General features: G+C 39.8%; 1 protein-coding gene across 1 annotated transcript in view; it reads right to left on the bottom strand.

Annotated features, from left to right (window-relative positions):
• Nucleotides 1-14331, bottom strand: part of TBX21 (T-box transcription factor 21) — a 117653-nt gene that overhangs the window by 38450 nt on the left and 64872 nt on the right. The window contains exons 2-3 of the mRNA XM_053697631.1: nucleotides 11318-11472; nucleotides 10821-10942 (exon numbers count right to left, since the gene is read on the bottom strand). Of these exons, the coding sequence (XP_053553606.1) occupies nucleotides 10821-10942; nucleotides 11318-11472 (277 nt within the window). The remainder of the gene's footprint in view (nucleotides 1-10820; nucleotides 10943-11317; nucleotides 11473-14331) is intronic.

The raw sequence follows: 14331 nt of genomic DNA on the forward strand, positions 1-14331 counted from the left end.
CTCAGTTCTGTTCACCTATATAACTTTAGACTGCGGTCAAAGGGAGATACCAGGAGCTATTGCTCTGGATAAAGGGATGTCCAGGACAAGGGAAGTGTTCTGACGGAGGTACTCATTCGGGGTACCAGGCGGTCCATCACATTTGGTGGCAAGTGCTGGGATTGATTTCTTGTCCTGCTGACAGAGGAGGAGAGGCACTGTCACCCGCAGCTATGGAAGCGGAGCTCCTATGGCGAATGCAGCAAGTGTTGACCCACCTTGATGAACCTGTTTCTGCACAGGACAAGCTGGGTTGGAGGGATGTGCTGCCTAGCTATCAGTCTCTAAGCAGCACTACAAAGATATCAGCCAGTGAAGGATCACAGCCAGATGATTATGGATGATGTAGAGGAAAAATTCCACAACAGAGTGCAGAAAAGGTTGTCAATCTACAGAGCCAACACATCCGAAGCAGCAGTCCGGGTAACGAATGCCGAAGTGATGAAGCAGATCACCAGGTATCGGAATATTCGTACAGCTGAGATGCTGGGATCAGATAGCTCTAAATGGGAAGTTCCGATATAGGACTTCGGGCAGAAAGTCAAAGTCGCCATTGCTGTTTTAGGAGGGCCAGTTCCAGAGGAGATGTGCCTGGAATGGAGAGCCCTGATTTGGCTAGAGATGTGGGAAGATGCACTGGAGAATTGGTATGGCTGCAGAGGCAAAGTCCTGCCCTCCCCAGAACAGTGCTTCGGGGACCAGGTAAACTTGCGGCTCTGCTTACTGAGAGGACAACCCACAGGAGAGGGGATAGCCGAACTGAAGTGTCTGGTGCAAAGAGAGGTTGAGCTCGAGGATCGGTACAGAGCGTTATATAGGTTTGCAGACAGGTGGCAGTCAAGGGTAGAAATGCACTATTCCCCGGAAGGTGATGACTTTGGTGGCCCCGGTTTATTATGGGAAGCATTTGAGGAGAAAGTTGACTTTGGTAGTCCCGGCTTATTATGGGAAGCATTTGAGGAGAAAGTTGACTTTGGCAGTCCCGAGGGATATCGATTTTGGGACATTCAAAGCAAGAGGCAGCAGCTGTTACAGCCATCAGAAGCACTTGCCTTAGAGCCTGACCTGACATGGCTTATCTATAAGTAATGGTACCTTGAGGTGGATTACCTAGAACTGCTGGAAAGTGGTCCTTTACTTACTTCAGAGGCAGCGGATCTAGTGGACTTCATATCCATGGATGTTAGTCCGGGAGGTGTGGATAAGACAGTAGTCTCCACACGTGGAGTGCAAGGATACGGGGAAGTCTGCCCAGATCCCCAACCCCTTGGCATGGGTACCCTAGTCACCCTGTTATCTCCCCAGCTGGACCCAGAGATTGTGGATCTAATTGATTTTTTCTCTGAGGTGTCAGATGCAGATTACACAGCAGAAGAGAAGGCAACAGGGTAGAGTGTTGTTGGCCTCTGCCCAATATTAACCGGTGTCCCAGAAAACAGGAATGACAGCCTCATGCTGGTAGAGGGACCGGAGGAGCATGCAGCAATCCCGGAAAAGGAGCTGGCATTGGGACCGAGAGATGTACGCCTCTCTCTGCAAGCAATGGCAGATTCCTATCCAGTACAAGTGGATGGGACTACAGTCTCCACCTGTATTCTCCAGGGATGCTGGGCAGTTGGCCCAGATCCGCAACAGCATGTTGGAGTGAGCCCAGCCACCCTGTCTTCTCTCCAGTGACTAAAAGGACTTCAGGGAGAAGGGACAGTTGGCACTTCTCCCCAGCAGCGGGTATGTTCTATGAGAGAGGCAGAGGTCGGCCGGGTGAGTGATGCTTTGTTTGGGACACTTTGTTTGGGGTACTATGTGGATACGGGCTTTGGGGGAATGGATCTACAGACTAACTTCGAAGTCAACCCGTCTGGGGTCTCCTCCTGTGTTAGTCTCCTTCCGAAGGGGGAGATATGTAACATGAGTCACCAAGATCTGAGGGCCTGTTATGGAACATTCTTTGGGCAGGAGGTACATGGGCTTAAGGATACCCAGAGACTGCATGGGAATGTGGAGTTTTATATGCTGGTCACCCCATGTACTTTCATAACTCTGTCTTATGTCCATGTCACCCTGTATCCATAAATACAGGATGGGTACAGGGTGTGAGTGCCCCTTGTGGGAGCAAGTGTGACTCTATAAACCAAGTGGGCATAAAGGACTTAATAGTTAATAAGAGCTGTTTTTATATTTTGTAATAAGATGTATTTTATTTACGTTTCTGATCTGATTGTGTCTCAGGAGTCTGTCTGGGTAAACTGATTGTGTTCCTGTGTGATTATGTTAACTAGACTGCCCAAAATCAGATTGTCTGAGTAAACTTACCTACCCAGTTAATTAACTTGATATGTTAATCTGTTTTACCTGTGAATAGACAATTGTTAGAGGTTTGATGTATTGTTCATATGTTTGCTTTACTGTTTAACCAATGCCCTCTGTAACCTGAAGCTGTGTGACTCTGGAATGCCATGGTGTATAAATATGTGTGCTGCTTTTAAATAAAGTATTAATTTTTGTGTTCAGACCCCTGAGTGTTGCCTTAGTTCTATTCACCTATATAACTTTAGACTGCGGTCAAAGGGAGATACCAGGAGCTATTGCTCTGGATAAAGGGATGTCCAGGACAAGGGAAGTGTTCTGACGGAGGTACTCATTCGGGGTACCAGGCAGTCCATCACATCATGTATCTTTTTTTATTATAAAACATGCCCAGTGGCATTATGTGACAAAATTTCCCAGTAATATACAGGGAGTGCAGAATTATTAGGCAAGTTGTATTTTTGAGGATTAATTTTATTATTGAACAACAACCATGTTCTCAATGAACCCAAAAAACTCATTAATATCAAAGCTGAATAGTTTTGGAAGTAGTTTTTAGTTTGTTTTTAGTTATAGCTATTTTAGGGGGATATCTGTGTGTGCAGGTGACTATTACTGTGCATAATTATTAGGCAACTTAACAAAAAACAAATATATACCCATTTCAATTATTTATTTTTACCAGTGAAACCAATATAACATCTCAACATTCACAAATATACATTTCTGACATTCAAAAACAAAAACAAATCAGTGACCAATATAGCCACCTTTCTTTGCAAGGACACTCAAAAGCCTGCCATCCATGGATTCTGTCAGTGTTTTGATCTGTTCACCATCAACATTGCGTGCAGCAGCAACCAAAGCCTCCCAGACACTGTTCAGAGAGGTGTACTGTTTTCCCTCCTTGTAAATCTCACATTTGATAATGGACCACAGGTTCTCAATGGGGTTCAGATCAGGTGAACAAGGAGGCCATGTCATTAGATTTTCTTCTTTTATACCCTTTCTTGCCAGCCACGCTGTGGAGTACTTGGACGCGTGTGATGGAGCATTGTCCTGCATGAAAATCATGTTTTTCTTGAAGGATGCAGACTTCTTCCTGTACCACTGCTTGAAGAAGGTGTCTTCCAGAAACTGGCAGTAGGACTGGGAGTTGAGCTTGACTCCATCCTCAACCCGAAAAGGCCCCACAAGCTCATCTTTGATGATACCAGCCCAAACCAGTACTCCACCTCCACCTTGCTGGCGTCTGAGTCGGACTGGAGCTCTCTGCCCTTTACCAATCCAGCCACAGGCCCATCCATCTGGCCCATCAAGACTCACTCTCATTTCATCAGTCCATAAAACCTTAGAAAAATCAGTCTTGAGATATTTCTTGGCCCAGTCTTGACGTTTCAGCTTGTGTGTCTTGTTCAGTGGTGGTCGTCTTTCAGCCTTTCTTACCTTGGCCATGTCTCTGAGTATTGCACACCTTGTGCTTTTGGGCACTCCAGTGATGTTGCAACTCTGAAATATGGCCAAACTGGTGGCAAGTGGCATCTTGGCAGCTGCACGCTTGACTTTTCTCAGTTCATGGGCAGTTATTTTGTGCCTTGGTTTTTCCACACGCTTCTTGCAACCCTGTTGACTATTTTGAATGAAACGCTTGATTGTTCGATGATCACGCTTCAGAAGTGTTGCAATTTTAAGAGTGCTGCATCCCTCTGCAAGATATCTCACTATTTTTTACTTTTCTGAGCCTGTCAAGTCCTTCTTTTGACCCATTTTGCCAAAGGAAAGGAAGTTGCCTAATAATTATGCACACCTGATATAGGGTGTTGATGTCATTAGACCACACCCCTTCTCATTACAGAGATGCACATCACCTAATATGGTTAATTGGTAGTAGGCTTTCGAGCCTATACAGCTTGGAGTAAGACAACATGCATAAAGAGGATGATGTGGTCAAAATACTCATTTGCCTAATAATTCTGCACTCCCTGTACAGATCTACTATTTTTTTAAACTTCTCTCAACTGCCTCATTACTAGTTACCTCCTATGAATATGTTCATATTACTCATTATCTTCCAGATGCTGCCTGTGTTACAATGCTTTTCTCACCTCCCAGGTACTACCTGTGTCCCAACACTTGAAAAATGTGTTATAATACTAATCAACTCATATTACTTGCCACCTTAAAGGGACAATAAACACCTTAAGATTTTGATATACCATTTTTAATTAGACATTGTAAAAAATGTTTGCAGTATACTGTCATTATTTATTTTGACATGTAGTGAATGTAGTCCAGCGCTAGATTAGCACGGGTAGAGTATTTAGTTAAATTCTATAATTCGAATATATTGTATTTTGTGATTGGATAAATGTTTAATGTATGTACTGCAATGTTGTTATTATATATTTATTGTAGGTAATCCTAAGTATTTATCAACATTCAGTTAATAAAAAGATATAAACAGGTATATACAACTGATATATATAAACTTGTTGTCTAATGTGAACTTCTTATCTATATATATAAAAACTAATAAAACATTTGTATAATTAGACAGAAATTTAATAACTTGTTAAAAGCATACATAAAATAAAAAGGGACGTCTCCCTTATAACATCGATTTCATCAGAGAAAACAATTGAATAACTGTAGTATATATTTCAGCTATTTGATAATCAGGTACCTGTTATATAGTGTAACAAATGATAATGTCCAGAAATTGGATTAAAAAAACTTAAAGATCCAAACGAGATGACCTCCCCGCTATTGTGGCGGGTGTGTGTTACCGGTCCGTTAGTGAGAGACTGGTATTTAAAAATATGTCATGTGACTTTTCCTACGTCACGTCACACTTGTGATCGTAGCTGTTTCAATATAGTTGTAATGTGACCAGTGATCCTTGATATTCTGTCAAGTGCTTATTATGTTGCAATTTTTTTAAACTTTAATCTGTATGTGTATCAGAAGGTGTATTACACATACAGATTAAAGTTTAAAAAAATTGCAACATAATAAGCACTTGACAGAATATCAAGGATCACTGGTCACATTACAACTATATTGAAACAGCTACGATCACAAGTGTGACGTGACGTAGGAAAAGTCACATGACATATTTTTAAATACCAGTCTCTCACTAACGGACCGGTAACACACACCCGCCACAATAGCGGGGAGGTCATCTCGTTTGGATCTTTAAGTTTTTTTAATCCAATTTCTGGACATTATCATTTGTTACACTATATAACAGGTACCTGATTATCAAATAGCTGAAATATATACTACAGTTATTCAATTGTTTTCTCTGATGAAATCGATGTTATAAGGGAGACGTCCCTTTTTATTTTATGTATGCTTTTAACAAGTTATTAAATTTCTGTCTAATTATACAAATGTTTTATTAGTTTTTATATATATATAGATAAGAAGTTCACATTAGACAACAAGTTTATATATATCAGTTGTATATACCTGTTTATATCTTTTTATTAACTGAATGTTGATAAATACTTAGGATTACCTACAATAAATATATAATAACAACATTGCAGTACATACATTAAACATTTATCCAATCACAAAATACAATATATTCGAATTATAGAATTTAACTAAATACTCTACCCGTGCTAATCTAGCGCTGGACTACATTCACTACATATCAACCACTGTTTTCTTAGAGGGGAATACATTAGTCTAGCAGGGTCAATTCTCCAGCGCCTCATCTTTCTCACTACCAATTATTTATTTTGACCCCTTTTCATGCAATTTAGATTTGAAAATAGTGGATTTTGTCATTATCAGAGCTTGAAATGCACCCTGCTGATTTCTCAAGGTTAACCCTACTACGTATCTGTCCCTAATTTGTTTTGGCAGATAAAAACTGCAAAGCAATGCACTCTATACTAACATTATGACGGTAGCTAACCTTGTCTTCTCCCGATTCATGCCTGGATTGGCTTTTCCATATAAGACAAGTCTTTTATGCAGTGTGGGTATTAAACAACAATTGAAGCAAACACAATGTTATTTTGTTTTTAAATAAAAAGGTTTGACGGCTAATATGGTATTCTATTGCAAGACATCGGAAATGTACAAGGTGTTTACTGTCGCTTTAAAGGGACAGTCTACAATAGAATTTTCATTGTTAAAATAAAAGATAGATAATCCCTTTATTACCCATTCCCCAGTTTTGCACAACTAACACAGTTATATTAATATACTTTTTACCTCTGTGATTACCTTGTATCTAAGCATCTTCTGACAGCCCCCTGATCACATGACTGTGACTAAATCTTTTGAGTTGCATTTAGTACTGTGTTGTGCTAACTCTTAAAGGGACAGTCTAATCCAAAATAAAATTTTGTGATTCAGACAGGGCATGTCATTTTAAACAACTTTCCAATTTACTTTTATAACCAATTTTGCTTTGTTCTCTTGGTATTCTTAGTTGAAAGCTAAACCTAGGAGGTTCATATGCTAATTTCTTAGATCTTGAAGGCCGCCTCTAAGCTGAATGAATTTTGACAGTTTTTCACCACTAGAGGGTGTTAGTTCATGTGAGTCATAAAGGTTAACACTGTGCTCACACACGTGGAGTTACCTAGGAGTAAGCACTTATTGGATAAAATGCAAGTCTATCAATAGAACTGAAATAAGGGGACAGTCTGTAGAGGCTTAGATAAAAGTTAGGGTGACCATATTGCCGCTTTAAAAAGAGACACATATGAAAAATACATATGTCAAGGCTGTTTTCTGTGCTGTTTAAAGAAATGTGTTGTATAAGAAACCTGACATATGTATTTTTCATATGAGTCCCTTTTAACTCCTTGAGTGCTAACGACGGCTCCGAGCCGTCACAGAGTTTCCCACTCTGGTGCTAACGACGGCTCAGAGCCGTCACTAGCACTCTCCCACCTTGAGGGAGATCTGGGGGCTCCCACCCCGGCGATCGGGCCTGAATAGTGAGTGACAGGCATCGCCGGGGCTTCACGTTTTACGTGGTGACGTCACGCGCAGAGATGAGATGATGTCACTGCACAACTTTATTAATAAAATACAATAACAAGTATAGGGAAAGGGGGCATGCTGCTTAGAAGCCTGTATCTCAGGCATCTAAGCCGCTAAAGACCCCCAAGACCTACTGTTGGAAAGGTAATCGCCTAACCTTTCCAATGGTATTAGTCTTGGGGATCTGAAAGACAAAAAGAAAGTTAAAAAATATTTTTAAAAATTCTTCAAATCAGCTTAGCACCCAGGTGGGAAAGTGCTTAGCACTTAAAGGGTTAAAAGCAGCAATATGGTCACACTAATACAAGATAATCACAGAGGTAAAAAGTGTATTAATATACTGTAACTGTGTTGGTTATGAAAAACTATTGAATGGGTAATAAAGGGATTATCTATCTTTTAAAACAATAACAATTCTGGTGTAGACTGTCCCTTTAAATAACTTCCCGGGCGTGAACACATTGTTATCTATATGGCCCACTATCCTGTAATGAAAAGCAAATACAAAAGCATTAAGAGGCTGTCAATAGAGCCTTTAAAACAGGCAGACATTTAAAGGTTTAAATGTTATAAAGTATATTAATATAACCATGTTGGTTGTGCAAAGCTGGGGAATGGGTTATAAAAGCGTTATCTATCTTTTTTAAACAATAACAATTTTTGTGTAGACTGTCCCTGGGAAAAAGAGATACTAAAAGGAAGAGACCACTGCAAAATGACCGGTTTCTCTGATTTTACTATTTATAGGTATGTATGTGAGTAAAATGAACATTTTGGTTTTATTCTATAAACTATTGACAACAATTCTCCCAAATTCCAAATAAAAATATTGTTATTTAGAGCATTTATTTGCAGAAAATGACCGTTGGTCAAAATAACAAAGATGCAGTGTTTTCAAAGAAGTTGATACTAATTTTAAAACAACACAATACTAATGTTTAACTTAGCAGGAGTTGAGAAATCAATATTTGGTGGAATAACCCTGATTTTCATTCACAGCTTTCATGCATCTTGGCATGTTCTCCACCAGTATTTCACACTGCTGTTATGTGACTCTATGCCACTCCTGGCGCAAAATATGTGACTATCCATCTTTCTCTTGATCCCATTCCAGAGGTTTTCAATGGGGTTCAGGTCTTCAGATTGGGCTGCCCATGACAGGGTCTTGATTCACACCTTGATTGACCTGGCTGTGTGGCATGGAGCATTGTCCTGCTGGAAAAAAAACAATCCTCAGCGTTAAGGAATATTGTCAGAGCAGAATGAAGCAAGTTTTCTTCCAGGGTAACCTTGTACGTGGTTTGATTCATGCGTCCTTCACAGAGATAAATTTACCCAATTCCAGCCTTGCTGAAGCACCCCCAGATCATTACCGATCCTCCACAAAATGTCATAGTTGATGCAAGACACTGTGGCTTGTAGGCCTTTCCAGGTCTCCGTCTAACCGTTGGGCAAATTTGACAATTGTACTCATCAGAGAAGATGATCTGGAATCGGGCAGATTTATTTTACTTGTTTTCTTTGCAATAATCAAGGTCTTGAAAACACTGTATCTTTTTTGTTATTTTAATCAGTTGTCATTTTCGGCAAGTAAATGCTCTAAATGACAATATTTTTATTAGTATTTTGGAGAAATGTTGTCCGTAGTTTATAGAATAAAACAAAAATATTAATTTTACTCAAACACATACTTAAAACTAGAAACTGATAATTTTACACTGGTCACTACATTTTTTATGCAGTATATATATAAAGCAGGTATTTCTACACCTCCAGATCTATATTGATCACATATTCATAAGATTAAAAAAATGAGCCTTTATTGTAGATCAAAACATTAAAAAAATGGAAAATCCAAGTTCAGATCACACTGATACTTGTTTACACACTTATTACATACTCCTCGTTGGGTACTCAATCTGAGTTATCTTAAATATAATCCTTCTCAGCTTTTATTTTAATTGCACATCCCAGTATTTTAAATTCCCATTTCATTGCGTTTAATAAAAGTTATATTTTAACTTGATAATCAGTGTAAATCCCTCTTGGTTTATTTTCCCGTTTGGATTCATATATACTCGATTTAACCTCTTGGTGTCTGCATTGAGTGCTTTATGTGTATTCTTTAAGATTGTTTATTCAATCTTTAGTTTGTTCACTATTTTGTGCTTGCGTGCAATCCCACCTCCTGCGCCATCTTAGGTATTGCCAGCTGTCTGACAGTATCTATAAAAAATGTTATTTTATATACATTTTTTTATCATTTTTTTTAATAATTTCTGTAGCGTAGTGTAACCCCCACCTCCCCCCATCTGTGATCTTTATTTGAGGGTCCCCAGATCCCCTTTTCTGTAGTGTAGCTGCCCCATCCCTCCCTGTCCCTTTTTTTTCCATAGCATAAGGCTCCTCCCACTTCCTCCCGCTCCCTCCTGCCTCCCCTGCTGGGTCGGCCTCCCGCCTGCACCAGCAGAAGATTGTTAGAAATGGTGACACACACAGTGTCACCGGCTGTAACGATCAGGCATCTGTCCTCATATGGAGGCGAAGCACCGATTGCGCTCCAGCTCCATATGCGGGAGATGCCTGAAGCTTTAGAAGCTCCAGCTCTCGGCTGTAACTTAACAGCAGAGAGTGCTGGAGCATCTTGAAGCGACAACGAATATATACGTTGTGCGGTATGATAGCCAAAGTACCCCACAATGTATATATACATCGGATTGGATGAAGGGGTTAAAGGGATATTAAACCCAACATTTTTTCTTTCATTATTCAGATAGAGCAGCAATTTTAAGCAACTTTCTACTTTAATCCTATTATCAGTTTTTCTTTGTTCTCTTTCTATCTTTATTTGAAAAGCAGGAATGTAAAGCTTAGGAGCAGACCCATTTTTGGTTCAGAACCTGGGTTACGCTTGCTTATTGGTTGGCTGAATGTAGTCAGCAATAAACAAGCGCTATCCAGCGTGCTGAACCTAAAATTAGCCAGCTCCTAAGCTTTACATTACTGCTTTTTAAATAAAGATACCAAGAGAACGAAGAAAAACTTATAATAGGAGTAAATTAGAAAGTTGCTTAAAATTGCTGCTCTATCTGAATCATGAAATACAAAAATGTGGGTTTAGTGTCCCTTTAATTATGACTTCACCTAATTACAACTATCACCATATTAGATACTAATTCAGTAAAGTTGTATAGTACTGTTAATTACCCCCTCCCCAGGTACCTATGTAGTATTATTAGTCACCACTCCTCCATACATGTGTCACATTATTAACTCTTTCCCAGTTGGGTGTTAGTAGTGGTATTAGTTAACCTCTTGACCAGTTGTGGTGTTATTAGTCACTAATTTCCATCATCTACGTGTTACATTTGTAGTAAAGCCCTTCTATAGGTAACTAGTAGGAACATCTATTATCACCTTCAGGTAAATATGTAGTAGTATGAGTCACTCTCTTCTTTACATACCTGAGATGTGTTGTTGGATGACCCCTTGTTGTTGGTGAGTTTGAGTTTGCTGAATGTCACCTCTTGTCTCATCCAGTGGGCTCCAGTATTGGGGGAATCAGGGTGCTGATAACTTCGGTTGCCTGATCAGAATAGGGGGAATTGGTGAAGTTCAAAGCATAGTTTACAGTAAAAAGAGAAATTAATGGTTATGGAAAGGTCCAATGGAAATTCACAGTCTATATTCTCCTTTGTCTCTACTAGTCCTAAATCATCTTTTGTTCCTATTTCACCTTTTTTCAAACTGTCTCACACTTCTGTTACTTATCAATCTCTACCAGTTCCCCATATTTAGCTCTTTATTCACCTTTTCTCCCTCTTTCTGTCTTAACCTTTTTCTTTATTCTATTTTGCCTTCTCTCTCAAACCAATCGCTTCCTTCTCTATACATGTTGTTCTCTTAGTTGCCTTTCCTTTTCTCTGTACCCCCTTTCCTCCTCTCCATTTCATTCTGGTACCTGGCATGTTGCCCTCAGCTTTTCCACACTGGATCCATTTTCCACCCTGATACCTCCAGTGATTCTGATCTGCCAAGACTGCGTCCACATGCAATGTGTACTGTGCCATGGGTTCCAGGCCGGACAAACGAAAACTGAGATACGGGAACATGCGCCTGTGGAAAGTGAGCTATTTATTTATTTATTTATTTTGTTAAAGGACCAGTCAACACAGTAGATTTTCATAATCAACAAATGCAAGATAATAAGACAATGCGAAAGCACTTAGTCTGAACTTTAAATGAATAGTAGACTTTTTTTCACAATTTTAAAAGTTATGTCTATTTCCACTCCCCCTGTACCATGTGACAGCCATCAGCCAATCACAAATGCATACAAGTACCATGTGACAGCCATCAGCCAATCACAAATGCATACATGTTTTAGTCTATAAATTCTTGCACATGCTCAATAGGAGCTGGTGACTCAAAGTTTAAATATAAAAAGACTGCACTTTTTTTTAATGGAAGTAAATTGGAAAGTTGTTTAAAATTGCTGCTCTATCTGAAGCATGAAAGTTTAATTTTGGCTTGAGTGTCCCTTTAAATAGGTTAATACACAAGCACATAAAATGTCCCTTTACTGATAATCACTGTGCAACAAATCTGCCTATTTATTCTAGTATATGTGTCTTTTAACACGCAAACACTTACGGCTAGATTACGAGTCTTTCGTTATGAGTAAAAAAGCAGCGTTAAGCCTCATAATGCTGCTTTCTCCTGTTAAGTGTGGTCAGTCCACGGGTCATCATTACTTCTGGGATATTATCTCCTCCCCTACAGGAAGTGCAAGAGGATTCACCCAGCAGAGCTGCTATATAGCTCCTCCCCCCTACGTCACCTCCAGTCATTCTCTTGCACCCAACGAATAGATAGGATGTGTGAGAGGACTGTGGTGATTTAATTAGTTTATTACCTTCAATCAAAAGTTTGTTATTTTATAATAGCACCGGAGTGTGTTATTCATTCTCTGGTAGAATTTGAAGAAGAATCTACCTGAGTTTTTTCTATGATTTTAGCCGGAGTAGTTAAGATCATATTGCTGTTTCTCGGCCATCTGAGGAGAGGTAAACTTCAGATCAGGGGACAGCGGGCAGATTAATCTGCAAAGAGGTATGTAGCAGTTTGTTATTTTCTGACATGGAGTTGATGAGAAAATCCTGCCATACCGTTATAATGTAAACTCAGCCTTAAATGCAGTAGATGTAGCTGGTATCAGGCTGTCATGTATGTATATTTTACACTTCAGTATTCTGGGGAATGGTACTTCACTGGATTTATACTGTATGCATAGACTTAACCTAATTTGCAGGGACTTGCAATAGGTTTTAAATAACAATTAATTTATTGAGGTTAAACGTTGTTTTGCTGGCATGTAAAAACGTTTATTTCTCTGAGGTACTGGGTGAAAAAATGTTTTGGGCACTATTTTTTCCACTTGACAATAGTTTTGTTTAAATTAAGCAGTTCACTGATCTCTCTCACTGTTATGTGTGAGGGGGAGGGGCCATTTTTGGTGCTTTTACTACGCATCAAAAAACTCAGTCAGAGGTTCATTTTCTTCCTGCATGATCCGGTTCATCTCTACAGAACTCAGGGATCTCCAAAGCCTTTTTTGAGGGAGGTAATCATCACAGCAGAGCTGTGAAGAGTGTAGTTGACTGTGATAAAAAACGTTTATTTGTGTATTTTTTCTGCTGCCAGGGTTAGTTATCCTTTGCTAATGGGAACAATCCTTTGCTAAAATTGTATATTTCTTACAAAGATTTGATGCTATAACTTAATTATTTTCAACTGTCATAATTTTTTTCTGTGCTTCTTATAGGCACAGTTCGTTTTCATATTATTGTAAATTACTTGAAAAAGCATTTCCAAGTTGCTAGTTAATTGCTAGTGTGTCAAACTTAGAACCCTTAAGTTAGCTAACTCATTTATTTCAGATGCCGTAGTACATTTAACTAAACTTACGGCTAAGAATTCCGGATTTGCCATTCAGGCACGCAGAGCGCTGTGGCTAAAATCCTGGTCAGCTGATGTTACTTCTAAATCTAAATTGCTTAATATACCTTTCAAAGGGCAGACCTTATTCGGGCCCGGTTTGAAGGAGATTATCGCTGACATTACAGGAGGTAAAGGCCATGCCCTGCCTCAGGACAAAGCCAAACCTAGGGCTAGACAGTCTAATTTTCGTTCCTTTCGTAATTTTAAAGCAGGAACAGCATCAACTTCCTCTGCACCAAAACAGGAAGGAGCTGTTGCTCGCTACAGACAAGGCTGGAAACCTAACCAGTCCTGGAACAAGGGCAAGCAGGCCAGGAAACCTGCTGCTGCCCCTAAGACAGCATGAATCGAGGGCCCCCGATCCGGGACCGGATCTAGTAGGGGGCAGACTTTCTCTCTTCGCCCAGGCTTGGGCAAGAGATGTTCAGGATCCCTGGGCGTTAGAGATCATATCTCAGGGATACCTTCTGGACTTCAAATCCTCTCCCCCAAGAGGGAGATTTCATCTGTCAAGGTTGTCAACAAACCAAATAAAGAAAGAAGCGTTCCTACGCTGCGTACAAGATCTTTTATTAATGGGAGTGATCCATCCAGTTCCGCGGTCGGAACAAGGACAAGGGTTTTACTCAAATCTGTTTGTAGTTCCCAAAAAAGAGGGAACTTTCAGGCCAATCTTGGATTTAAAGATCCTAAACAAATTCCTAAGAGTTCCATCGTTCAAGATGGAAACGATTCGAACAATTTTGCCCATGATCCAAGAGGGTCAGTACATGACCACAGTGGATTTAAAGGATGCTTACCTTCACATACCGATTCACAGAAATCATTACCGGTATCTAAGGTTTGCCTTTCTAGACAGGCATTACCAGTTTGTAGCTCTTCCATTCGGATTGGCTACAGCTCCAAGAATCTTCACAAAGGTTCTGGGTACTCTTCTGGCGGTACTAAGACCGCGAGGAATTTCGGTAGCTCCGT

Source organism: Bombina bombina, chromosome 1, assembly GCF_027579735.1.
Source record: "Bombina bombina isolate aBomBom1 chromosome 1, aBomBom1.pri, whole genome shotgun sequence".
In the NCBI taxonomy this organism is placed as follows: domain Eukaryota; kingdom Metazoa; phylum Chordata; class Amphibia; order Anura; family Bombinatoridae; genus Bombina; species Bombina bombina.